We start from the raw sequence: 26,639 nt of genomic DNA, 5'->3' as shown, positions 1-26,639 counted from the left end.
TCTACATAAATGAACTAGACACAGAATTTTTAACCCATTGCACGGGTACCTCATTGACTCAGGTATTATTCATAACACAGCTACAAGTCCCAACAGAACAAATATCCAAAAGGACACCTCTTTTTGATAATGCCATTATTTCTCTTTGTTTTTTATTTGAACGTAAATACTCTCTGCTGCTCTTAGAGCAGGGGATTCGCAAAGTTGAAATTTCTCAGTAACACAATCATCAATTTTAATTGAAGCTACTTACAGCAAATAGATTGTGTGACTTTAAAGAGACAAGCTAACTCCACCCTTGGCAGCAGAACAATACATTGTGTGATAGATGGCCTAAAATTCCTGTTTTGCAATATAACATCACAGGAGATCTGCAAGTATTGAAAATTCTGACCTATATAAAGTGTCTAACATGAAGCCTTGTTTGGGTTTTATTTTGTCCATGCCTTTTTAAGCCGTGACTATCGATCAATCTTTATCTTCTCTTTTAAGATCTATCCATTGGGCAACAATGTTTTATATCCTTTTCAAACTTTGAGGCCCCATAAATTTCAAACAAGCCAAGCCTGTCACAACTAAGTATTTCAGAATAGTACTGAAATGATTTGGCTTTGGTGTGCTAGACTGCTAGGGGTTGTGGCCTGTAGCTGACCCAGCAAAATGTAGTTTGCACTTCAGTATCAGATGACTTTAATAGTCAACAACCAACAGATGGATTTGAAAAACATAGGGTTGTTTTCACTGCTGCAGGCTTTTTATTCCGGTGTCTCCTCTCCCCTGTGCAGGAGTGAACCCCTTCTTAGCAGTGTTGTGGTCTAGCTTAGCTGATGTGCTCTGATGACAAATTGAACGTGGCATGTGCTGACCTTGTGCTATATTTTCTGGATGTCTTCAAAGACTAGTGGAATGCTTCATAGAAAGAATTTGCTGAGGGGCTTGGACTGGGATAGATTGTCCCCGTCATGGGGGAGAATTGTATAGAATGGAGAGCTTGGAGGTCCATGTATGTAGATTTGGTTTTTGGGTCTGCTTCTCATTCTGTGAAGCAGATATCCTTTTAACCATTTTGTTTAGAATTTCTAATTCTTTTAAAAGGTGTGCAGTCACTTCAGAAAGGCCTGTGACCTTTTTTTTATTTTTTTTTCTCTCGCACACTCTCGTTTGCGCACTCATTTGCTCTCAACAAAGGGTCAGACTCTTGAATCCTGTAAGAAAATGGTCTCCGAAGTGGGGGTTGTGCTGCTGTTGGCTTGCCAGAGATCTGGCCTGCTGATGCCACTCCCCAGACGGCAGTTATGTACTTGCAGTACACTGTGCTCCCTTATGGTAAAAGTGTTAATACAGTTTCCATTCTATTTAACAGCAGCGTGAAGATATCCATTTTGGCTATTGTGCCTGTGCTGAAAGCATGTTTTTGTGAATTAAATGTGTGGCATTAATAATGTTGAAAATTTTAAATTTTCTCTATTACAATAGTTTCAACAGCTAGTAGATTGAAATAATTTGTTTATATTCGCACCTTTTATGCAGCCTTGTGCTGTCCCAGATGTGCTTTTACAACTGAGATTATTTTGCTTCCTGGAGGAGCTGACTGGGTGGAAGGTGAGTGATCATTGAAATGCCCCTGAGACTGGTGTTGGGCATTCTGAAGAATCGCCAATTCTACATCCCTAAAAGAACTTCCTCATCCTCTCCGTCTCAAATGGTCTATTGAGAGAGTTTGTTCTCTGGCTCTAGACGTGCCTCAATGCACCAAAAAATGCTGGGGGAAGCACTTCTGCTGCACTTACCTTGTCAGGCCCTGTAAGAATTTTGAGATTCAACGGGAGAACCTCATTCATTCCCTCATTCATTCCCTCATTCATTCCCTCATTCATTCCCTCATTCATTCCCTCATTCATTCCCTCATTCATTCCCTCATTCATTCCCTCATTCATTCCCTCATTCATTCCCTCATTCATTCCCTCATTCATTCCCTCATTCATTCCCTCATTCATTCCCTCATTCATTCCCTCATTCATTCCCTCATTCATTCCCTCATTCATTCCCTCATTCATTCCCTCATTCATTCCCTCATTCATTCCCTCCCTCCCATGAGCAATCCTGTCATCCTAGTCTGGTTATCCTTTGTTGCATTCCCTTTTTATTGTAAGAATATTCTTCCTTTTGGTAAGACCACCAAAACTGCATGCACAGAATGTAGCCTCATGAAACCTTGATACAGTTCCAGTAATCCTTTACTCTTGTACTCTCATCACCTTGAGAGGCCAGTATACTATTTACCTTCCTAATTCCTCCTTATCATTGCATGTTGGTTATCAGTGATAAACCACAAATTGTTTAAAAATTTTGGAGTTGAGGATCATTGGGAAATTGAGGTCTTTTTTTACTTCTGTAGGTACATGAACTAGGATGACTATCATCTGCATTTGCATGTGATCTTGTTGCTGGTGAATGGTTGAAATAATTTGTCAGTATATTTAAGTGTGTGGTGATGAACTCCTGTATGCCACAATAGTGATGGCGAGGATTTGAAAACCTATTATTAGGATTTCTATTTTCATGGGTGGTGCAGAAATTACAAAGCTTGTCATTGCATTTCCATGTTTTGCATTCCTTCTCACTAGGTCAAAAATTCTGGTGCTCTCTCCCTAACAGCCCTGTGGTCTACCTGCACCTCCGGCTACAGAGGCTCGGAAAGGCAACTCACCACCATCTCATCAAGGACTGTATAAGCTGTTTCTCTGGTGCTGTCCCATGATGAATTAAAGACCATTAATCCCATGACCTCTGCCTAGGTAGATCGCCCCTGACTATCTGAACAGCTGTATAGCTGTTGTGATTAAGCTAGCATTGGTCCTATTTGTACATGTTTGGAGTGTTTTGGTTTAATTTAAAAGCTCTAGAACCTTTTTTTTTTGAAGTGTAGAAACGCATCTGCAGATGCTCTAAATGGTCAATTGTGTGGATAAAAGATTTCACTAAGCATTGGCAATCAAGACCAATAAAATCTGATCTTGACTCCTACATAAACAGTTAGCTTATTGACTCTCTACAATAAAAGCACCATTTCATAAATGGGAAAATGTAGTAAAGTAGCTGCTGTAAATCGCTCCTTAGCAGCAATCCTAAATGGGAGAGCTGGCAGAGTGACTCAATCTTGTGTTGTGAATTATTCTAGTGGAGTGTGTCAGAAACTCTCTGGATGATCAAGTCATTACAGCTATGTCTTGGTGGGGAGGAGAAGCGGGTGTTGGAGGACAGTAAGGAGGAGGAAAATTCCAATTAAATTGAAAGCTTGGATCTTCAGAAAGTGGTGCATTGGTAACATTTGAAATTGTTCCTAAAAGCCCTTTTGTTAATGCATTGAAGTTTTAAAATCCTGTTTTTTGTTTTTTTTCATTCATTTGATGTTTTAGCAATATAAGGCTGATCTAAAGCTTACAAACCAGACTTTTTTTGTTTTTGTTTAACTTGCCTTGCTTTGCAATCTTCTGTACAATTAGGAGGAGGCCATATGGCCCCTACTCTGCTCTTTGCCAGAGTAATCCAAAACTAAATACACAACCCCAATCTCTCCTCGCAGTCTTGCATTTTTCAATAGCAATCCTTTTGTATTTATACAGCGCCTCCTCTGCAAAAAAAAACAACTCTCGAGCAGCTTCAGACAAATGGGTGCTGAGCCAAAGGAAGGATTGGTAGAAGAGACCACAAGCTCAGTCAAAGAAATGTGTTAAGTTGGACTTTCTTGTTTCAAAAGATGAAGACAAGAGTGGTAAGGAGGAAACACTCCCTCTTGTGTGAGGGCGATGTGGCTGAAGGCATGGTCACTGTTGTCAGTGTGAAGGGTGTGAAAAATTCAGAAGAAGTCAGAATTTGAGGATCGGTCATTTGGACTGGAGGACACTTACACAGATGTGAAAGAGTAAAGCCATGATTAAACTCTCAAAAGTTAGTACTTTTAAGTTTTGAGGCTGAGCAAGTGGAAAGAAAGCAAGCATCTTTATGTATAGAGCACCTTTCTTCACCTCCGCAAATGAAGTCCTTATCAACTGTAGTCACTGTGATGTAGGAAGTGCACTTGCACACAGCAAGATTTTACAAGTTGCAATGCAGTAATCACTAGAGCAGTAGAAGCATTTGATGAAGGATGATTATTAGCCAGACCACTGGGAGAGTTTCCCTGTTGTTACAGTAGTGCTTTAGGACCTTTTACATCCACCAAAGAGGGTAAACAGAGCCTCCATTTTATCTATTTTCTAAAAGGAGGCCTGCTCAGACTCTGCAGCACATGTGCTCAGTATTTGCTCTGAAGGGGAAACCTAGATTTTTGATTTGACTTGGCTCGGTGACAGGGACTTGCACAAAGTTCACCACCTAAGTTTACGTCAGAAAGTGTTGGAGTGACAGGTGGGTGGGAATTGTTGCAAGATCTGGTAAAGATTGGGTAGAGATCTGGATGTTTTCTGACTTTTCCATTCTGGTATATGTCTACACCAGCATCTTTAGGATATCATGTATGGCCTTTTGTGCTGTTTTGCAGTATAAGGAGTGTTGACAGCAAAAGACCTTTTTAGAAATGGTGATTGAAGTCTTTAACTGAAACTAGGAACATTTCAAGGGGCCACAATAGGTGTGTAGCACAACTACTTCCTGAAGAGCTTTGAATATCTGAGATGGTCATCTTTTTAGCTATTGGATTTAGGAAGGTCCCTGGACCATGCTAAGCATGTTTATCAACTAAAACAGCTGTAGTGCCATTACAATTAGCCACAGGAGCCCTGTGTTAAATGGGTTGGGGTAGCTGGGAGGTGTTGTAGTACAAAACCAGAGCACGTGACCACTCCAAGTAAATGGTAAGTGCCATTTCGGAAGGTACGCCAAATTAGAAAAAAAAAGCAGTAGGACATAGTGATGAGCTCTGGGGCATATCATTGCCACCAATAATTCAGTCTGGGAACAGTATATTGACCCAGAGGCCTCTGTGCCACTGCTACCAGATCTAATCAAACTCTGCTAAAATGACTCTCTTGTACCTCCTAGCTGCATTATTAAATGAGTTCTTGCTTGTAACCATAACCATAACTGTAGTCGTACACTGTGTTCTATACGGCTATTGAGTAAATTGCTGGAGCAGCCTTTGATCTAATGTGACATAATTAGAGTAGCATCTACATTAACCATCTCCTTTCTGTCATTGAAGTTTTTTGTTTTGTGCTGCCCACTCTGCAACAGCTTCTGTCTATTTTTCCCCTTTGGCAACCCCACTCCATGCACATTCTGAGAAATGCATGATTGCCAATGCTTTTGCATTTGGCCCAAGTGGAATTGGGTGCATTAAAACAGCAACTAGTCCAAGCTGTTCCATTTTACATTTGGGGGATAGATAGCAGCCATTCTCTTTGTACTGCTAGAATCCTATAACATGCATGATCTACTGTTTACTTCCACCCCCATAACATTTCTTTCAAGAAAATGTCCTGTCATCACAGTTTTAATCCCTCTCGCACTTCACTTTTAGTGATGCACTTTTAACTAAGCTCATTTCTCATGCCACCTGTTTGCTGACTTTCAAAAAGTTTGTGTTTGCTCTCCCACGCCTTGAGGAAATGTATCAACTGGTGTGTGCTGGTGAGTTTGTATCAATTTAGGGATGCCACATGTTTGATCTCTTGGGTATTCTTGGGACAGGTCACTAATTTAGTTTGGCACATGATGGGTGCCAGAGAGGGAAAAGAAATGAAATGAGTTGGGATTCCTGCTCAGAGTTTTGTAGGGAGGACTATATCTGGTTCTGTTTTGATTCCCTATCCAATTGATTTGGTTTGCTAGTGCTTGCTGTCTTGGTTTAGTTATGAAGACAAGGCACCTTGGGCAATATATCAGAGCTGCCAGTGACTGTGAAGCTGCCTGAACACAGGCAGTACCATCTGGAGCATAGGGGTGAACCTTTCCCTTTACTCTTAAACTCACATGCTACTCCATACAGCAGCCCCCTAACACCAGCAGATGTATTGCACTAAGGAAAAGCTCACCATATGGGTTCACAATATTGTTTTTAAAAAATTCTTTTCCAATACCTCCTTTGATACTGTCTACTGATGCATAGCAGCCAAATGTGCTGTCCACTTTAAAATGATTGAACAATGTATGTTTCTAGTTAAACTCCAAAGAAAAGTAATGTCTGAAGCTTTACAATAAAATATCAACTGCAATTCCTGCATCCCTTTTTTAATCACCTTGGTTCCCCTCTCACTTCCTCGCTTTAGGAAGGCAGCTAGTCCTGTATGCTAATCTAAGTAAACACAGAGTTCCGCTGAACCCTGTAGTCATCCTTTTAGGGAACAATACTGAGTGTCTTTTTTTCTGATTTTGTTTACGCTAGCCTTTTGGATAGAAAGGTCTTGAGTCTATTGTCTGTATCGTTTAACAATGTTATGTCAAAGACTTTCGTAAAACTAACTATTGGTACAAGTTAATTCTGATGGATCATGATCTGCAGTGAAGATTTTTTTAACCTGTTCAGCGCATCTTTGAGTTTTATGAAGGTCTCTGGCTATTAAGTTACTTCACCTAGATTTGAGCATTTTATTTCGGGGGTGGGGGTAGAGAAAGCAATATTTTTGCCATCCCTTGTCCTTAAATATCCTGAACGTTGCATTTTTAAAAAAAATTTCAATTCAGCTTTTATGTCCTCTAGTAAAACAAAATTACGTCCCACATCACACCACGCCCTACGTTTTTGAACGTTGTCAGTTATTGCTGGAGCGGTTTCTGCAAACCTTAAATTCATGCTAATGTATCCTCCTTTCTTTCTTTTTCACTCTTTTTCCTTCCTCAGTCTCCTGATGAGAAAAGACTTGAAGGCCTGTCAAAACAGCTTGACTGGGATGTCCGCAAAATTCAGCGTTGGTTTCGACATCGAAGGAATCAAGATAAACCAAGTACCCTCACAAAATTTTGTGAGAGCATGTACGCCTTTTTTTTTTCTCTTCCCCCTCTTAACTGTTGTTGAGTCTTCAATTGAATTCCATTAAACTTAGTTAAGGCCTATTGTGCAATATTCCTGCTATTGTAATTGCAGTTTCGGTTCATACGGGTGAGCATTTGTGCATTTCTGAAAACAATCAAGTCTTGTAAACAACTGATAATCTTCATGTAAACCCTTTTGTTCCGTCCTCCTTTTAAGAATGCATAAGACTGCCTATGTCTGTGCTAGTTAGTACTTTATCTGGGGGGGGAGAAAAGTCTATGCAATTTGTGCTTCTGATTTCCTTCCCAAACTTCATCTGAAAAGATCTGCATTGTAGGCTTTGCAAAAGAAAGCCACCAATTGAAGGACAAAGATGCAAGTGAAATGGTGGTGTCTTTCCTAATATTCTTTCCTTAGAACATCCAGTTTATTTCCAAGATTTCTCTAAAAGAATAGTGGGTGTTGTTGGCATATGATGCACATTTATTATTTTGTATGTTTCTTTTTAATGTATAGACTTCCACCACACCTACATCCAGAAATTGGAATGGAGTTCCCCCATAATTGGGGCAACTGGTTTACGGTGACTGAACAAGTGAAAAATTTTTTTTCTTTTTTAATTAATGTACAAGGAATCATTTTGTAGGCTTGACCCCAATGGTTGAAATGACCGAGAGTGAGCGAAAATGTAGTTCCGGGTTGTCGTAAGTGTTTGGCAGTTGTCTTGTCTTGATATTTTAATGCTCCTAATACTGCCAACTCTTGCATAAGCTTTTCAATCTGCTGGATAGGAAATAATGACACAAGCAGCAGTGACATTGACAGTGCCAAATGCTGGGCAAGAATGGTAGCAGAGCCCAGGCGCCAATGGCTGATGAGTTAGGGCAGTGGCGGCACAGCATGAACGGCCATGACAGCTGAGTTTAGAACAGCAGTGGCAAAAAGCTCAAGTAGCAAAGGCGGCAGAGCATGAGCGGCAATGGCGGCACAGCATGAATGGCAACAATACTACCATGGGCATTTATAGTTTGCTTATTAGTTTTGGTGAAAATGACTAATTTCCTCCTGCAAGACCTCTGTATGCCACTAGCAACAAGTTCAGAATCCTGTGCGGCCCACTCTATTTTATTTTTGTTTGCACTGTCTTGTTCAGGAGCGGTTTTGCCCATATTTAATAGCAAGAGTTTTTTTTTGGAGCAAATGTATTCTTGCTAATCGATATCAGTATAGCTCTGTCCCTTTAGTTTGATTTGATAAGTGTAACATTTTTCGCATGGCACAAGAGGAGGCCTTTCAGCCCACAGTTCCTGTACCAACTTTTTTTCACTTGAGAACTATCCAATTAGTCTTGCTTCCCTAGTCAGTCTCTCTATAGCCTTGCAAATTCTTCTGAGTCATCACTGACTTTCTGAATCTACTAGCACTGCCCTTTCGGGTAGTCTGCTCCAGATAATAACTTGCTATGTTGATGGAAAAGAAACATTTCTTCATAATGCTAGTTACCTTTTTTAAATCTGTCCTCTGGCTACCAACTGCCTGGCTAGTGGCAACAGTTTCTCTTTTAACTTGCCCTGTCAATAGCCTTCTGGATTTTTAACACCTCCATCAAATCTCTCCTCTCCTTCCTGTTTCTACTCCCGAGGGAGCTTTTTCCTTTTTTTAAGAGAAAAGGTGTCCCTACAGAACTGAAATCCTGCATCTCTTATACTGAAAAGTTTTTGATGTCTAGAAGCAGATTGACTGACCAGTTTCTTCCCCTTTTTCTTCTCTGCTCCCACCTCGTGTCCCCCTGTAAAAATGGAGGGTGAATCCAGAGTGTAGCTTGTGCTGTTGTATCCTCCCATTTGTCTGGGAGCAGAGATGAAGCAGCAAAAAACTGCGCTAATGGGTGGGTGAGGGAAACCTGTGAGTATTATCAAGTTACTCTTATCAATGTAGTTGCTGATTATAGACCAGAAAAGTGAGGAAGAGAAAGTGCAGCACTCTTTTTTGGGGAAAGTCTTGGACTGCCATGAGCCTTACAGAGCCACAAACTAAATGTTGTTGTTCCTTTTGTGTTCAGTTTTTTTTCCTATTGCTACCTGCAATTGTAGCCCCTGGAAGTGGGATTCTTGAACTTTGATAGTCTGGCATTCTCGCTGCTGTGGAGCTTTATTTTGGAGCCCATTGATTTGATCACAAACTGAACAATAAAAATTTTGGAGGTCAAACAGCAGTCTGTATCTGTCTCAAAATGGCAAATCTTAGGATTGTTTTTCCTGATCTGAATCAGAGTTGTGATTGATAGTGTAATTTCCTGTGTTATCTGTGCTTTTCAGGGAGAATGAAATTAAGTAGGGGGCTGCTCCTGAATTGCTGTTCAACACCTATTCCTGTGTGTGGCTCTGGTTGCATATAGGCTGCAGTTTGGATTCATGTCCTCTCTCTAGTCACGATAGCCTGCTGGTGCTTGCTGCCTCGACTCATGCAAAGAATGACCAAGGCCACTGATTTATTGGATGCACAGAGGTGGGCAGTGTGATTTCCAAAATGTCATTGGAAATCCTGGAGGTTCATGTCACAAACATTGGGAATTTGCTTACTCAGTCACTGTAAACCAATGGCCCCAATTTGTAATCCATTGAGATTGGATTCTTTCCCCCCACCCCCACCCCCAACAGTAGCCAGACCCACAAGGGAATGGATTTGATTGCTTGTTGCATAAATCAGTGGCCTTGATTTTAGCCACTTGGGCAGCCACTGAGCTGTGCTCCAATGGAAAAAGGTAACAGCCCCATGAAAGATGGAAAGAATTGTTTGTGGCCCAGTGTTTTCTATGGTAGTCCAAGGCTTTCTGAAAGGAACTTCCCAACTTCCTGTGCTTTCCTTGATCAACAGACGAGCATGTGGTGAGAGCACAAATCCATACTCAGCAAATGACTTTTACTGTTGCCTGTCTGCAATCAGATAACTTTGAGTTTTTCACTTTCATTTGGTTTAGAAGAGGATAAAAATATCTAAGTTCTGGGGTAGAATATAAACACATTACTGATAATTGAGAGACCATTGCAAACTTCACTTGCTGCACTGTCTACTAAGACATTGTCAACACAAATCTTCATTGCTTGATTAATTTCTCGATGGTTTCTGGGATTCTGGCCAGCTCTGAAATGCTGTACCAGTTTGTCATTGGTTTTTGGAGTTGTATTTGACGTGGGCTGTCCCAAATAAATTCTATTGGGGTTTGTGGTCTAATCTGTCCAGGGAAACCATTTCTCTTTGTGTATCCAAGTGTTACCCTTAACGGTGTATGTTGCACTTCCCCCAATATGGTGTTGAGAGCTGTTGAGGGGAATATGAGACTATAATGGGATAGTGGGTTGACCTTGCTGTTAATCTGTTGAGTTTTGTAGCACTTTGAAAGTCAAGCATTTTTTTTAAATGTGAAGTTATTTGTTTAGAAATGCTCACAAATTTGCAGGGACCTTTATGAAGCAGCACTCTAGAAAGTTGTCTCGGGTTCTGGGCAGAGAACTTAAGCAGGTACTGTTTTGTGATCTCGTTCTTTCCTCCTAAGAAACAGAATGCCCTGATTTTTGTATTATTCGTAGATGAAGTTTTGCGCTTCTAACAGAATAGCCTTGCCCTTTCCAGGATGTGTCCTCTCTGCTTTTTTTTTGTGTGTGGGAATTCACACGTCCTGATCAGTGTTCAGCATACTGTGCCAAAGGCTGCTTCATTTAATTCACAGAATCAAGGATGCTCTTGTCATTCTTGAAATATAGAATGTGTATTCAGTTTTTTAAAAAAAAAGACACCAGTCGTCAAAAAAAAAAGTAATTTCACTAAATGGGTCATGAGTCTCTGCAGCATCGAACAGCTTATTTTGCTGATCATCTTGCTACTTTTGTAATGTGGCGAGAGACTGATCATTTACAAATCGTTAGGAAAATGTTCGGATTGTCTCTTCTGCAAATACTGGAGCAGTAAATGCAGGCTAATATTCAGATGTGTTCACTTGCGCTCTTTAAAGTGAGGTCAACACTGAAGTGGTTTGGCATTTTTATTTGCCAGTTAATGTTTATACAAACACAACGCTTGCCTCCCTGAATGGCAGCTGAACTTTGAATTCCAAACACCTAAATTCACCTCCACAGTGAGAGGCAGTAAACCAAGGTGCTTTACATTTTTAAAAATCAAAAATGAGCCTATTTACATCCAATTGTATTTTGCTTTTGCTTAGGTGATTTGTTAATTTAGCTCCCTTTTTTAAAATTGTTGGACTGTATAAATGCCTCCCTCCTCCCATGAATCATCAGTGTTTGGAGTCTTCAAGTCTGCCTTTTTTGACTTCAACTCCAAGTAGAAATTTTCGAAGGTGTGAAGCCTTTTAATGTAATTCACGTGCATGTTTGAGCTATTTGTGAATTAGGCCCACTCTGCAGTGCTCATTGTGGATTACAAATGTGGAATAGATGCACTTGAGTGCTTGTAGATTACAGGGATAGGAAAGCTGCGAAGTACCTGATCATGAAGTAATTGCAGCACTGAGGAATGCTGATGAATGACTCTTAATAGTCACTTCAGTTGTTAACAACACTGGCTGTGTGACTGGTTAAAGACTAGCATTAAAAGCTTCTGTATTAACGGACTTTTTGTTGGTGGCCTGCAATATAGAAAGATTTGTGCTGCGTGCCCACTGTTGTTTCGGAAGAATAAACTAAGCTTTGCTGTTTTTCTCCAAGTATTTTCCCCAATTGTTGAGCCCAAGTTATATATTTTAATCTGGGAGGCTTGTGGCCAATGGCCCTTCACCTGAGGAGTCATTTGAACATAACTGATCTGAGGCACAGGAGCAAGGCTGGAGCAAACTGACTAAATTTCTGGGCTATTCTTGTGAAGTTCTTATCGAGCAAGGAGTAGATATGGGGTAGGGGAAAAGTTTTTTTTTCTCTCTCCTCCCTCTCTTTGAAAACCTTTTTTTATTTTTTTAAAACAAAGAAATTCTTTGGAATCCAGATTAGTCAACGTGAGCTCCTTTTTTAGACTTGATGGGGATAAAGCCCCCACCCCCTCATTTTCTGATTTCAAGTGTTTTGTGTTTGCAGGTGGAGACTTGTATTTTATTTCTATATATTCTTCTATGGAGTGAGATTTCTATGGAAGGTAAGTGCTGTTACGTGTGTGTGTCTATAAATCTGCACCACTCTGCCCCAAAGGGAAGAAAGCATTTGACATTTTTTAACTTTTTTTTTTATCTTGATTAAAAGAAAAAGAATCATAGGATATCCTCCTTAGAGGAGCAATGGTCTGACAAAGTTACTGGTGTGCAGTATAGAGGGCATTCTGCAATAAATTACGATTGTGTTCTGTTGCTTTCCAATGTAGATCTATTAGAGTAAATTTACTTATGCTTTGCAGATATAGTTGAGGGGGATTGGGGGAAGATGTTTTACTTGCCAATCAAATTAAAGAAAAATCTTGCATCTATCACTACGTCAGAACAGCCAGTGAAATATGTGTGACGTTTCATCACTGAGACATTGAGGAAGATGATGACCAGTTTACGCACAGCAAACTCTCTCAAACAAAGAATCTTTGTATAATGGCGTAGTATCTGCGGTCAGGACAATTAGGGAGTTCCTCTGCCGATTGACTAGTGTAAGAGGATCTTTTACCTGCACCTGAGAAGGAAGCAGGATTTCAGCTTGGTGTTTGGAATGTTTGTCAAGATATTAATGTTTTTGAGTGTGGTTTGACTCAATGACATCCTAAATGAGTAGAGGGCACTAACACTCAACCTAGGTCAAAACATTGTTTAAACTGGGCAAGAAGCATTTTAATAGCAGTGTCAAATGAAGTTGTTCAAGGGAGCACTTGATGGGAACTGTGGTGATGCAGTGACAAACTACCAGCTTCTATCATGTTTGAATAGTACAGTTTATATCCAGAGTGCTTATGTTGCAGGGGGTCACATCCCTGCTTTTCAGTCCACAGTTACTAATGCCCTCTTAGGGTATGGTGCCTAAAAAGAGCAAGTACAGTTGTTTGTTGCATTTTAAATTATTCCTTTTAAAATGTGAGAGATACATTTTAAAAAAAAACTTTAGGGTTGGAGCTGGTTATCTTTCAGTTCTTTGAACTAAATGACTCCAAACATTTTATGGTAGTTGTTTCTGGGTGTTTAAAATGACTCCTCTGTCAAGGTTTATTGACTTACACTTCATACCAGCGTACTATATAGATTAGATTTAGATTAGATTTACAGTGTGGAAACAGGCCCTTCGGCCCAACAAGTCCACACCGACCCGCCGAAGCGAAACCCACCCATACCCCTACATTTACCCCTTACCTAACACTATGGGCAATTTAGCATGGTCAATTCACCTGACCCGCACATCTTTGGACTGTGGGAGGAAACTGGAGCACCCGGAGGAAACCCACGCTGACACGGGGAGAACGTGCAAACTCCACACAGTCAGTCGCCTGAGTCGGGAATTGAACCCGGGTCTCCGGCGCTGTGAGGCAGCAGTGCTAACCACTGTGCCACCGTGCCGCCCTCAAAAGCACAAAGAAACTAAGAAATATCATGGCTAGAATCATAACTCAAACGTATGGAAGGTTGTGGGGTAAAGTCCACATCCCCTGACCTGGGGTGCTGCATTTTAATACCACAAGATATGTTTAATAGATGAATCAGGAGCAAGAATCCCTCGTGCCTGCTCTGCCATTTAATAGATCATGACTGCTCTAATTATTCCATATTCTTGCAAACCCCAATTAATCTTCCATCTCTTGCTTATTGAGAATCTATCCACCTGTGTTTTTTTTTAAATATAAAGAATGTCAAGATGCTCATCCTCCAAAAAGGCAAAGTGGGAAGTTCTCTATCTTAAATGCCTGACCCATTTTTAGAAACAGTAACTCCTACTTCTAGATTCTCCCACAACCATCCTCTCCACACTTGCCCTGACCAGATCCCTCAGGATCTTGTGTGTTTCAATCAAGTGACCTCTCCATCTTCTAAATTCCTAGTGAATACAATCCAAGCCTGTCCAATCTTCCCACATAAATATTCACTAGTACTTTATTCTCTTCCTACGTTTACACTATAGTGCAAATACATTTTAGTCACTCTTTATGGCTGCGTTATCCTGCCCAGCAGTGTATACATGACTGCCAATGTAGCTCCCATGGGCAGCTGTTTCTAATGGGCCTCCTGCTGCGAGCACAGTGCACCTTGCTGTGTAGAAAAACATTGAATGGAAAATAAACCTAAAGACCCCACCCCCACACCCCTCTACAGAGGCTGGTATCTCGTCACCAAATTTGATAAGGTTTCCCATGGTAGGTTCATTCAGAAGGTCAGGAGGAATGGGATACAGGGGAACTTAGCTGTCTGGATACAGAATTGGCTGTCCAACAGAAGACAGCAAGTGGTAGTAGAAGGAAAATATTCTGCCTAGAAATCTGTGGTGTTCCACAGGGCTCTGTCCTTGGGCCTCTACTGTTTGTAATTTTTATTAATGACTTGGATGAGGGGGTTGAAGGATGGGTCAGCAAGTTTGCAGATGACACAAAGGTTGGAGGTGTCATTGACTGTATAGAGGGCTGTTGTAGGCTGCAGCGGGACATTGACAGGATGCAGAGATGGGCTGAGAGGTGGCAGATGGAGTTCAACCTGGATAAATGTGAGGTGATGCATTTTGGAAGGTGGAATTTGAAAGCTGAGTACAGGATTAAGGATAGGATTCTTGGCAGTGTGGAGGAACAGAGGGATCTTGGTGTGCAGGTACACAGATCCCTTAAAATGACCACCTAAGTGGACAGGGTTGTTAAGAAAGCATATGGTGTTTTGGCTTTTATTAACAGGGGGATTGAGTTTAAGAGTCATGAGATCTTGTTGCAGCTCTATAAAACTTTGGTTAGACCGCACTTGGAATACTGTGTCCAGTTCTGGTCACCCTATTATAGAAAAGATGTGGATGCTTTGGAGAGGGTTCAGAGGAGGTTTACCAGGATGCTGCCTGGACTGGAGGGCTTATCTTATGACGAGAGGTTGACTGAGCTCGGACTTTCCTCATTGGAGAAAAGGAGGAGGAGAGGGGACCTAATTGAGGTATACAAGGTAGTGAGAGGCATAGATAGTCTCTGGCTATCGACTCTATTTCCCAAGGCAGAAATGACTAACACGAGGGGTCATAGTTTTAAGCTGGTCGGAGGAAAGTATAGAAGGGATGTCAGAGGCGGGTTCTTTAGAGTTGTGAGAGCATGGAATGCGTTGCCACCAGCAGTTGTGGAAGCAAGGTCATTGGGGACATTTTAAGAGACAACTGGACGTGCATATGGTCACAGAAGTTTGAGGGTGCATACATGAGGATCCGTAGTCTCGCTCTCGCGCTCGCTCTCAAAATGAAGAGTCTTTTACCATTGATCCAGCTCCCTCCGAGGCACTTCTGAGTGAACAGAACCTCTGACACTCATGTGTGTTTTTTTTTCTTTTTTTCAAAATCTTTCTCTTTCCCCCACCCCCACACACTACTGCCTAACAGCGGGAGTCCTTATTTTGCCTCAGCACCCATGTAGTGTGTGCGCAGATGTGAGACACAGTGCAGAACAAGTGCATAAATCTTTATTTATATTCCACCACCAGGAAGAAAGGAAGATGCTGTTCTTTTTATTTATCCTTTTTTTTCTTCTCTTATTAATTAACCCCCACACTATCGCCTCACTGTGGTAGTGCTTATTTTTTCCCCAGCACCCATGGTGTGTGTGCAAGTGTGAGACACAAAGTGCACAAATTTCCACCACCAGGAAGAAAGGAAATACCCAAGTGGCCTGTGAGACACTCTTGTTCTTTTTTTCTTCTTTTTTTAAAACACCCGAGTGGCCAGTGACCAGCAGTGCCCTTCACATCAAAAAGGGCAATGCTGTGTGATCAAAACACACTTGTTTTTTTTTATCTTTTCTTTTTTCTTACACAAAGTCTTTATTTAATTTCCACCACCAGGAAGATAGGAAAACACCCGAGTGGTCCAGTGACAAGCAGTGCCCTTCACATCAAACAGACTACTGTTTATTTTTTTTCTGTTTTTGTGTGTGCAGGTGTGAGACACAAAGTGCACAAATCTTTATTCAATTTCCATCACCAGAAAAATAGGAAAACACCCGAGTGGCCAGTGACAAGCAGTGCTCTTCACATCAAAGAGGGCAAAGCTGTGTGATCAAACAGTGAAGGGGAGGGCAGGGACTAAATCAAAATGGAGTTGGAGGGGGAAATAATGCACTCCACTCTCTCCTGGTTATATATTTTTTTTCCCCTTTAACCCCCACACTACCGCCTAACTGCGGTAGTGCTTATTTATTTCCCCATCACCCATAGTGTGTGTGTGCAGGTGATCACTCTTGTTCTTTTTTTTCTTTTTTCTTTTTTTCACCCGGGTGGCCTAGTCTCCTGTTTATTTTTTTTATTTTTTTTTGAACCCCCACACTACTGACTAACTGCAGTAGTGCTTATTTTTCCCCCAGCACCGATGGTGTATGTGTGCAGTTGTGAGACACAAAGTGCACAAATCTTTATTCATCACTCTTGTTCTTGTCTGTCAGCTAGGGCTCCCTGATTGGACCAGATTAATAGCCGTAATTAGGGAACTCCTATTCTGAGGTCCATTTGGCTGTTCTCATTACAATCACCCACATCCTTTCCCCTCTGAGTCAGAGGACATAGGCCTGTTCTTTTTTTTCTCTCCTTATGGTTCCTCCTGCTGCACCAGTTCAAGTTTCTCCAACTCTGCCTCTGGTACAGACGGTGTGTGGTGCACAGTCGTTCACCTCTTGTGTCCAGAGCATTGTCATAGCTCTAGTAGAGATGCTAATCAAATAGGAACTGGGATATTTTGGTATCTAGTAAAACTGGAGGCTGTTCATTTAAGCCAGCCTTCAAAGTTTGGACTGCACTTTGTCAGACAAACGGTTGGATGGCATGGAGCTGTCCTTGTATGCTGAATACCATTCGACTTTGGGGAATTCTCTAATTCTAAATGATGGCCTGTTATCTGTGACCAACGCTTCTGGGAATCTGTGTATTGCAAACGATGCACACAGTTTTTCTATCTTCTTTTCCATGTTTGACAAATGAACTCTGCGCGTTCAGTGACATTGAGTGGACGACCACAATGACTGAACATAAAGTCCATGATGTGGGGGAGCTGCTATCGGTAATTTTTGTCTTTGTTGGCACTCTGGGCACTACCCCCATCAATGCGGCTATGGCTGCATTCGGTCCTGCCTGCCACTCATAGCGTCTTGTCAGTGTCTTCACTTTGGACACCCGTGGATGACCCTGGTGGTGATCAGCCAATATCTCAGGATAGTCAGTCTTGCTCCCATAATCATGTGTCATCCTGTACTGCGATCTGATCACTCTGTCCAAAAAAGTTTAAATTCTGTTTGTGACTGCACTTTACAATTCCCCATCACTATCACCATTTTCAGTTTTGTCAGGACTGGATCTTGCTGCTTTCAGTCAGCTGTGAGTGGAAGTGTCCAAAAAGTTTAAAACCATTGGACTGTTCCAGTAGCAGTACCACTGGTGATGTATCTGCCAGTGAGAGGTGGCTTGGTGTATTCACGTTTGCTACTTGGCCTCCTGGATGGTGTTTCAACTTATAATTATGCACATTTAGTCTTAAAGCCCACTGCTGAATTTGACTTGAAGCTGTGGGTGACATTGCCTTGCCCTCTTTAAGTAGACCTAGCAGGGATGAGTGGTCTATTATTACAAATTTACATCTGTACAGGTATTGTTGGAACTTCCTGACTCCAATTATGGTTTTAAAAAAAGGAATGTTTGGCAATTTGGGCATATTTTAAGGTCTGCATTAGCCAAAGTCCTGGATGCATACGCTATGGGCGTTCCACTCTGGCCCACCTATGAGCTGATACTATCCCAATGCCATGCAGGGAGGCATTGCATGTCCATACCAGACCTCACTTGGGATCTTAATGTGCCAACACCTTAGAGCATGATAACTGTTTCTTCACTTGCCTGAAAGCTGTAGCTTGGCTACAGTAGCATTTGCAAGGCTCACCCTTTTTTTTTGTTAGGAATTGATACAAAAGATATAAACCAGGTAAAGTATGAATTTTTTGTAATAATTCACCAACCCAAGTAAAGACCTAAGCTCCAGTACAGACATGGGAGCAGGGGTCCCTTTGATCACCCTCCCTTTATCTTCCAATGGCTGTAACCTGGTCTTTTTCAATTCTGCAGCCCATGTAGATCACTTAGGGTGCCTGGAACACACACTTTTCCCTTCTAAGGCATATGCCTGCCTTGGACATAGTCTTTAGACATTTCTCCAAATTCTACAAGTGCTCCTTATTGATCTTCCTACTATTAGCACATCATCCAGATAAATGGTGACCTGGGGTAGACCTTGTCCACTGGAAAATGGCAAAGGCTGACGATACATCAAAAAGCAGTCTCGTATATTGGTACAAATCCTTACGGTTATTATTTGTAGTGTACTTCTGGGAATCCTCATCTAACCACAGTTGTAGGTACGCATGGCTCCTGTCCAGTTTTGTGAAGGACAACCCCTATCAGCTTTGTGTATGAATCCTCTACATGCAATGGATTGGGTATTTATCCAGTTGTGAAAAGCAGTTTACCGTTTGTTTAAAATCCCTACAAAGGCAAACCGACCCGTCAAGCTTCACAATTGATACAACCAGTGCTGGCCATTCCATTAACTGGATTGGGTTGCCGATTCCTTCACTTTCCAGCCTCCTGATTTCTGCCTCTATTTTTGGACGTAAGGCAAATGGCACTGTGCGGGCCATGCAGAATCATGACTTTGCTTCCTGGTCACCATGCCAGGTGGCCTTGGTCCCTAGACCTTCCTGAAACTGTTTGTCTGAGGTTTGGCTTTGTTTTGGGATTTTGCTGTGGCTGATCTAGGGTCTCGCTGTTCAGGATATGTCCTGAGTGAGGTGACATAATTGCCTTCATTCAAGTGGTGTTCCCCCAAGCTCCGTCAACCTAGCAAGGGTGTCACTTCTATCAGAATACCCTGCAACTCATATGCCCCACTTTCTGCATTTTCATTGATTTAAAGCTAGTTGTAGTGCCTGTTTGAAGCCTAACTAGACTTGAGCTAGTAGGTGATTTTGCACAGTCTTATCATTTTAATCCCATATACCAAACAGTATCTCAGCATCTCATTTAAGGGTTAAATCTAAGTCACATGCCTCTGCCAGTCATCTTAACCTAACTGAAAATCTCCATATGGATTTCCCCCTCCTTGAATTGTCAAGTAAAACTCATAGCCTCAGAATTAGAGATGACTTGGGATTGTAATATTCCTTAACTAAATCTATTAATTCTTGAAAGGTTTTAGTATCTGGTGCCTCAAGGAAAGTTAGGCTCCCAATAACTGAAATAACTGCAAGTCCACAAGCTGTCAGGAGAATTACTCATTGCATTTCATCTACTGTAATGTCATTTGCCTGGGGGGAAAAGAAACACATTCTTTCCATATACTGGGCCCAGTCTTTGACAGCAGGATCAAGAGTCAAACTTTCCAAATAATGGCATGGTGCCAGAAATGCTCACCCCAACTCCAAAGACAAATGTTTTGAGGACCATTCTTCAAGAGCATGCATTTCTCTCTTTGCCACTGAAATAACCCCAGAGGCCTGTATTCTGTCACCAAGTCACTCTTTACTTGCATGTGGAAAGTCCTTGGGTGGCATGGGGTCTCAGCGATTAGCACTGCTGCCTCTCAGCACCAGGGATCCGGATTCGATTCCACCCTCTGGGAACTGTCTGTGGAGTTTGCACGCTCTACCCGTGTCTACGTGGGTTTCCTCCTACATACCAAAGATGTGCAAGTTAGATGAATTAGCCATGCTGAATTGCCCTGTAGTGTCCAGGGATAATGTGGCTTAGCCATGGAGATGGGATAGGTTTGAGAGGATCTGGATGGACAAAGTAGCCTGCTTCCATACAGTAGAGATTCTATGATATTCTGTGACACAGATTCCGTTTCCTCAGTCAACTGAGTGAACAGAACCTCTTACACTCATGTTTCTATTTGTCTGGAAGGGCTCCATGATTGGGGATGTCTACCTGGTCCAATCAGAACTTGTATTCTGTGAGGTCCGTCTGGCTGACCTCGTTTCAATCACTACACTCACCCAGTGTATTTCTGTTTGTATTGACCAGGCTTTGCCTTTTTGCTTAATTCTGGTGTTGCTCCAGAATTCCTGTGTAATGGCAGGCACTCTTACACTAAGACATCCGCTCCCATTTGGAGTGGAAAGTACAGGCCAGTATATTGGTCCAAAGATTGTTGTCAAAATAACAGTGAGACTAGTTGCATTTGCTGCTATTTATTTGTAAATATTCCAGTGACTTCAATTGAGGGCAGATGCGCAATTTAAATGTACAAATCCAAGTATTTTCTTGTTTGAGATTTGTTGCTCTTGTTCTTAGTGTTGTCTTCTCCGAAATAGCATAATGCTGTGTTTCATGATTCAAAGGCTGCATTTGTTGCCTCCTGCAACTGTAATTATTAGTGGGGGGGGCAACCCTACAGTCCCTTTTGCGTCTCACTGTGATGGCACAGGACTCTTCTATGGAGTGGACTGGTACCTCTGAAATTAGAAAGCACGTGACCCAGAGGAGTTCTTGGAAAGAGACTTCCATGCCTCACTTGCTGTCCCATTCCCTGACTGAAGTGGCAAGCCTGGCAGCAAGAGAGATGGTGAGCAGGACAAAGGGACCAGCCAGTGGGATGACCAGAAGCAACCAGAAGGCACCAGTGGTGCTGTGCAAGTGGTGGCTACCTTTGCCAACCATCTTGCCATTGGCAGCAGTCTGTTACTCTAATGCATCGGAGCATTAATTGTATACAATTGATCAGAGATGTATAGTAAACCTACCACAAAAAAAGTCACTTCAAGTCTAAGTTTGCTTTTAAGGGGAGCGATGAGTGTTTGTTATGGTGGATTAACCTCTCCATGACTCTGAAAATGACTAGTGTGGAGTCTTGCTCCTTTCGGGGTTTAATTGTTTCTTTAATATCCTTTTTTGTTTGGTATGGTTTTACACTCGTTCCAGTATTTTTCATCCAATTCATGCAATTTACTGTACAAAATAACATGGTTAGATGGATAATGGAAAATCGTCTAATTTAAAGATGGAAACGAAGGAGAAAGTCGGCGCAGATACAGTTGAGTCAACTGGTCTTCTGTGCTATAACTATTCTGGAATTCCATGATCCCAAGAACCAGTGGTAAGATTAGTCAGAGATTAATGTACTTGTTCAAATAAAACCAATGAAAGGTTTTGCTGTTACACCAATAAATCATGGAAAAATGGAATGTGTGTGCTGATTTTGTTATAAGCAAAATTGATTTGTCTTCTAGTCTGATTTCTACTGCATTGATGGCAGTGGTGAAGAGCTTGAGCATAGAAGTTAGGCTCCAGGATATTTGCTGTTAATGCTAACTTTTCTGTTTTTTGAAGTTTTAAATATCTGGATGGACCATAGCCAGATCTAGTGGACTGTTGCTAAACAACTGAGTTTTTATTTTCATTTCTGGCAACAAAGCTAATTATGTCTTCACTCTTCCAATTTGCTTTGGCTGTTGCAGGTGTAGTCACTAATTTATTAGCAAGGAGATTTGAAATAGTTGCTTACCTATCCTCAAAACAGGAGGGGTTAGCCAATTTGGTTTGCCACATATTGCAGCAAGGGATATTGCAATAAGTGTTGTTTATGTGGTTGGATTGTACCAAATCCTTTTCTCCCCCTACTTCCAACCTCCCAATGACTTTGATTGTTCTAAACTGTATTTAACAGTGCAAGTCTCATCTTGTTTGGTGAGACACTACTTCTAACTCTCATCAGCCTTTATGTTGCAAGCCTGGACAGGGCATATGCTTTTTCTTCTTGGTTCTGGATGTATGTAAATAAGATTCTGCAGTTGTGTAGTCTTTGCTTTGCAATACAAGACCATTAAATAGACAAATTACCATTTTAAAATTTTAAAAAATTGCTTTGTAACCACAATGTACTTATATGAAGAGTTTTCATTTGCCTCCGCCAAATATCTTTGCAGGCATCGGAAGTCATAATTTGTTAACCTGAGCAGTTATTAGTGGTGTTGAGTGGCTGCCACTGAGTAATTTGCTTATCTTTCCCACCCCTAACTAATTTTGTGGCTCAACTCTGAAGGGTTTTTGATTGTCAACACTTGCTGTAATGCAGAGCTCCCACACAACAAAGAAGCCTGCTTCAGAAGGATCTGGGTGTGCAGGTTCACAGATCACTGAAGGTGGCAGTGCAGGTAGATAGTTTTTTTTTTAAAAAAAAACAAAAGCCTGTGATATGCTTGCCTTCATTGGAAGGGGTATTGAGATTAATGAAAGGCAGCTCATACTGCAGCTTTTATAAAACTTTTTAGTTTACTTGGCCACACTTGGAATGTTGCATTCAATTCTGGTCATTACAATACCAGAAGGATGTGGATGCTTTGGAGATTGTACAGAAAAGGTTTAGCAGAATGTTACCTGGTATGGGGGATTTTGGCTATGAAGAAAGGTTGGATAGACTGGGTTTGTTTTCACCGGAAAGCAGGAGGTTGTGGGGTGACCTGATAGAAGTTTATAAGATTGTGAATGGCATGGATAGAGTGGAAATTGAGGCTTTTCTCCAGGGTGGAGGAGTAAATTACTAGGGGACACAGGTTCGAGGTGCAGGGGTGGGGAGTTTAAGAGCTGTGTGAGGCAGGTTATTCACAGTGTGGTGAGTGCCTGGAACGTGCTGCCAGAGGTGGTGGTAGCAGTCCCAATAGCAGTATTCAAGAAGCACCTGGACAAATACATGAATAGGAAGGGAATAGAGGAATACGGATCCTTACAGGACAGTTTTAGTATGGAAGGGCAAATTGTGTTGGCAGAGGTTTGGAGGGCCAAAGGGCCTGTTCCTGTGCTGTATTGTTCTTTGTTCTCCAGAAAATTTTTTCATTGTCCTCCCACCTTTTCATTTTGAAGCATTGACTCAAAACGTCTATTTTCATCTGTTTTGTTGACTACTTTTTTCCCTGTATCATGAGGCCAGGAGCAGTCACTGCCTATGCTACTTTTTTGACAGCATTGCGTGCATGGCCAGACAAGTGTTGGGTAATATTTGTGCCATTATAATGCCTCCAGCAAGAAGGGCCCCAACCATTGTATGTACCAGTCATACCAACACTATGACTGACTGGCTGCTCTGTGACAATCTTGTCGTCCCTTAACCTTTTTTAAAATTTTGTCCTTTTGTGGAGTAAAGAAAGTGATTGAATACTTGCAACTTAACTGGATTGGTACAACCACAACAGCACTACTAAGTTCAATGACAGCCAGAATAATAGTCTATAACTATTCCCCTTGTGGCTTTTATTTATCATAGCTGCACTGAGAGAGGGGACCTTTTCTGTAGTGGTGGATCACTGAATAATGGTGACATTTCATCACCCTTTTTCTGAGCCCAGTTCTGGGATACCCTTTGCTGCTGTATCTCTGAAGGGTGTGAGGATGCAGTGGAGATTTGAGAATGGTTCCAAGTGTGAAGGGTTTTAGCTAGATTGGAAAAATTTGAGATGGTTCTTCCTAGAGCAAAGGAACTTGAGTGATCTGATAGAAATGTGCAAGTTTATGTTTGGCTTGGGTAAGGTAGACTTATGGAGAAGTGGAAGCCAAGATGATGAATGATTTCCAAAGAAAATTGGACACTTTTAGTTAGGAGTGGAGTGGGAATCCGATGGATGGGAACCTCCGTTTTGCATCCGACTACTTTGGGTGTTTGTGCTGCTTCCTTCGGGTCCCTTCCCCATAGAACTGCTAATGTGGTGCAGTTACAGGCTGTGACTTCCTTCCACTGAAGTTAACATCATTTTGGCATTCTTCTTATCACTGAGTGTTACACATGCAGGGTTCAGCCACTTTGCTACTTTCTGTGCTATTTAGGCATGTTAGCATTCACTGCCTGAGTTGCTGTTTTGGGAGAGCTGTTGCTATCTGCCTCTTTAAATAGTTTCCATCAGGTGCTGATCCAGATACTTCTATAGTGTGAAATGTGGTAGACTGATGGCATATGAGAAGATAGACTCTCTCTAACCCAATGGTGACCTCTGTGCATTTTTTTTGGATAGGTCTGCATTACCTTCTGTTTGTTTGGATGCTGTCGGATACAGTGACATGGAGCTGAACAAGGGAGACTCGAGTCCTGGCAGATGAGCTCCTGAAATACCATGGCAAATTATACCTCTCTATGCATAATCGTTCACTTGGCATCTTGGCTGGTCTTATAGAGTCAGATTTTACCCTCCAGAATATCGGTCATTGCAACCTCTGCTGCTTGTGACTTGACTCTTAGCAAGTCCAGTTCCTTCCATGCCCCTCTAAGATAACTGCTGCCCTCTAATTCTGGGCTGTTGTGCATCCAGGTTTTTAATTGCTCCACCATCAGAATCATCTTGTCCAAGATCTCTTTGTGATTCAATACCCTTCTTATTGAGTTGCTCCTATGAAGTACCTTGGGACATTTCATTATACGAAACGTGCTGTGAATACAGTTGTAACAGTCTTCACTTGCTCCTCACAGAGATTTTTGGGGATGTTGCAAATGTGTTAACTAAGAGCTGTAACAAGGACCTACAGATGGATTTTTCTAAGATCCAGCTGCACCACCAAGTTTGCATTGATTAGACTTGCTTTGCAAGCTCTCCATCCTGTTCTGCTGTTCCACAAGCAACAATCTAAGCCTTGCCATGTGTTGCAAAATCATTTGTCTGCCGCAGGTTGCTTGAGGAGTTAGCTGCTGTGTGGTGATAGCAGGCAATTGACCTGATTTATGCAGCCAACCAATTACTTGAATGTTGTGATGTAGGGAAACATGGCTGTCCGGTTTCACATAGCAAACTCCCACAAACACCAGTGAGATAAATGACTAAGCGTTTTTAAATGGCATTGGTTGTGGTTAAATACTGGCCAGAGCCAGCCCTTTTTTTAATTGTTCTGAAGAGGGTAGATGGTGCTCAAGCTTTACTTCTCCAAAGGCACACCTAACAGTCCAGCACTCCCTCAATACTGCACTGAAGTGTCTACATTAAAGAAACTTGAACCCGTGACTTGATTGCGATTCTGACTAAACCTTGTCGTTTCTTTTAAAATGGAGTATACAGCATGCCTCTGTTTGTAGTAGTCTTATATTTCCTGAACGAAAATATTTATAACCAGTGGCTGTAGTTTTTGGGGAAGTGTAATTTACTCTTAATTCTGGAATGGTGTGGATAAACAAGCTAAAACCTTGTTTGTAGTTGCTTAATATAGTAGTATGTTGCCCTTTTTGTTTTTTTTTTGCTTGACTTGCTGGACCTAATTGAGTGTGTAAATGTGGCTGTTCTGGTTCGGTTAATGGATCTCAGCGGGTCTGTAATGGCACAACAGACATGCTGGTTGCCCCACAGAGTTGGGATGGAAATGGATCAAAATTCTGCTCCTGATCATTGGACAGTCCATTTCTACAGTTGCCCAACTGAAGGAGGATTAACCTAGGTTGTGATGTTTTCCATAGTCAACGAGCCCACTACCCAGAATATTGCAAGAATGGTTATCTGTTAACGTACAGAACACTTTCAGTCACTGAAACGGGTACCTGGCCTGTGTTGGCATATTCAAGAAAAACACTTTAGGAGGGGATAGTTGGGGAAGAGAAGCATTTTCAAAATATATCTTTTTGATACCAGTTTGGTGGTATGGTCACTGCTATATGTAACTTTGCTTCTGCTTTCTTCTAGACTCCCTGGTTCTGGGACACACGACATTGCTGGTATAACTACCCCTACCAGGTGAGCACTGAATGGTGATTTGATTTTTTTTTTGGAAGTAAGCAAATACTAATATTTTGTGCAATGGAGGAGGACTTATCTTTTGCCAGATAATTATTTTTGTCTCCTTTTATGATCTGAAGTGTGTGTGTATGTGTGTATATACTTTTTAAAACAAAATGTAAGAACAACCCTCATTAGGATTAGAGTTTCTGGTTTCACACTGGAGTGAAACAAACATTTCACACGTGCTGAGAGCAGATGATTAATCGAGAGGAGTCAGTTTCTCTAAACTTGTTTAAAATTGGGTGAATTGGGAAATGTATTCCTCACTACTGGATTCTGTCCCTCTCTGTCCCTCTCATCTTGTATTACCCCCTTTTTTGTTTTTGTCCAAAAATTGACATACATTTGATTTATGAATGGTACAGATTAGTGCTATGGTTTCATTTTGATGTTAGCCAAAGGCCATCTGATTGCAATCTTTGTTTAAAAATGGAGTGTGTTTAGAAGTGAGTTTTCGCTGAGTTCTGGGAAGTCATTTTGGTGTGGCTTTGCTTTTGGGGTGGTAGTGGGTCAGGGTCTGATTTCAACCCAAGATGATGACCTAAATGTAAAAAAAAATCAGAAAATGCTGGAAACATTAGGCTGGCCTGGTGGCATCTTTGGATGGAAAAAGTTAATGTTCAAGCCTGATGACCTTTTTTTTAAAATCATAACTCATGGATGAAAATCTCTTCTCAATTGGTTAGAACTTGTACACTTTTTTTTCCCAAATGTATGTCTCTGTGCAATTCCTAATGTT

General features: G+C 41.5%; 1 protein-coding gene across 3 annotated transcripts in view; it reads left to right on the top strand.

Annotated features, from left to right (window-relative positions):
- The window catches only part of cers5 (ceramide synthase 5), a 126,858-nt gene that overhangs the window by 36,362 nt on the left and 63,857 nt on the right, over positions 1 to 26,639 (top strand). For all 3 annotated transcript variants that reach the window (XR_009640960.1, XM_060821119.1, XM_060821117.1), the window contains exons 3-5: positions 6,842 to 6,972; positions 12,061 to 12,118; positions 25,805 to 25,855. Coding sequence is in view for 2 of the 3 variants with exons in the window: in XM_060821119.1 (XP_060677102.1) it covers positions 6,842 to 6,972; positions 12,061 to 12,118; positions 25,805 to 25,855 (240 nt within the window). In the remaining variant the exon portion in view is untranslated. The remainder of the gene's footprint in view (positions 1 to 6,841; positions 6,973 to 12,060; positions 12,119 to 25,804; positions 25,856 to 26,639) is intronic.

Source organism: Hemiscyllium ocellatum, chromosome X (genome assembly GCF_020745735.1).
Source record: "Hemiscyllium ocellatum isolate sHemOce1 chromosome X, sHemOce1.pat.X.cur, whole genome shotgun sequence".
NCBI classification, from domain to species: domain Eukaryota; kingdom Metazoa; phylum Chordata; class Chondrichthyes; order Orectolobiformes; family Hemiscylliidae; genus Hemiscyllium; species Hemiscyllium ocellatum.
The sequence above is the reverse complement of the archived record's forward strand: the minus strand, read 5'-3'. Positions and strand labels throughout refer to the sequence as shown.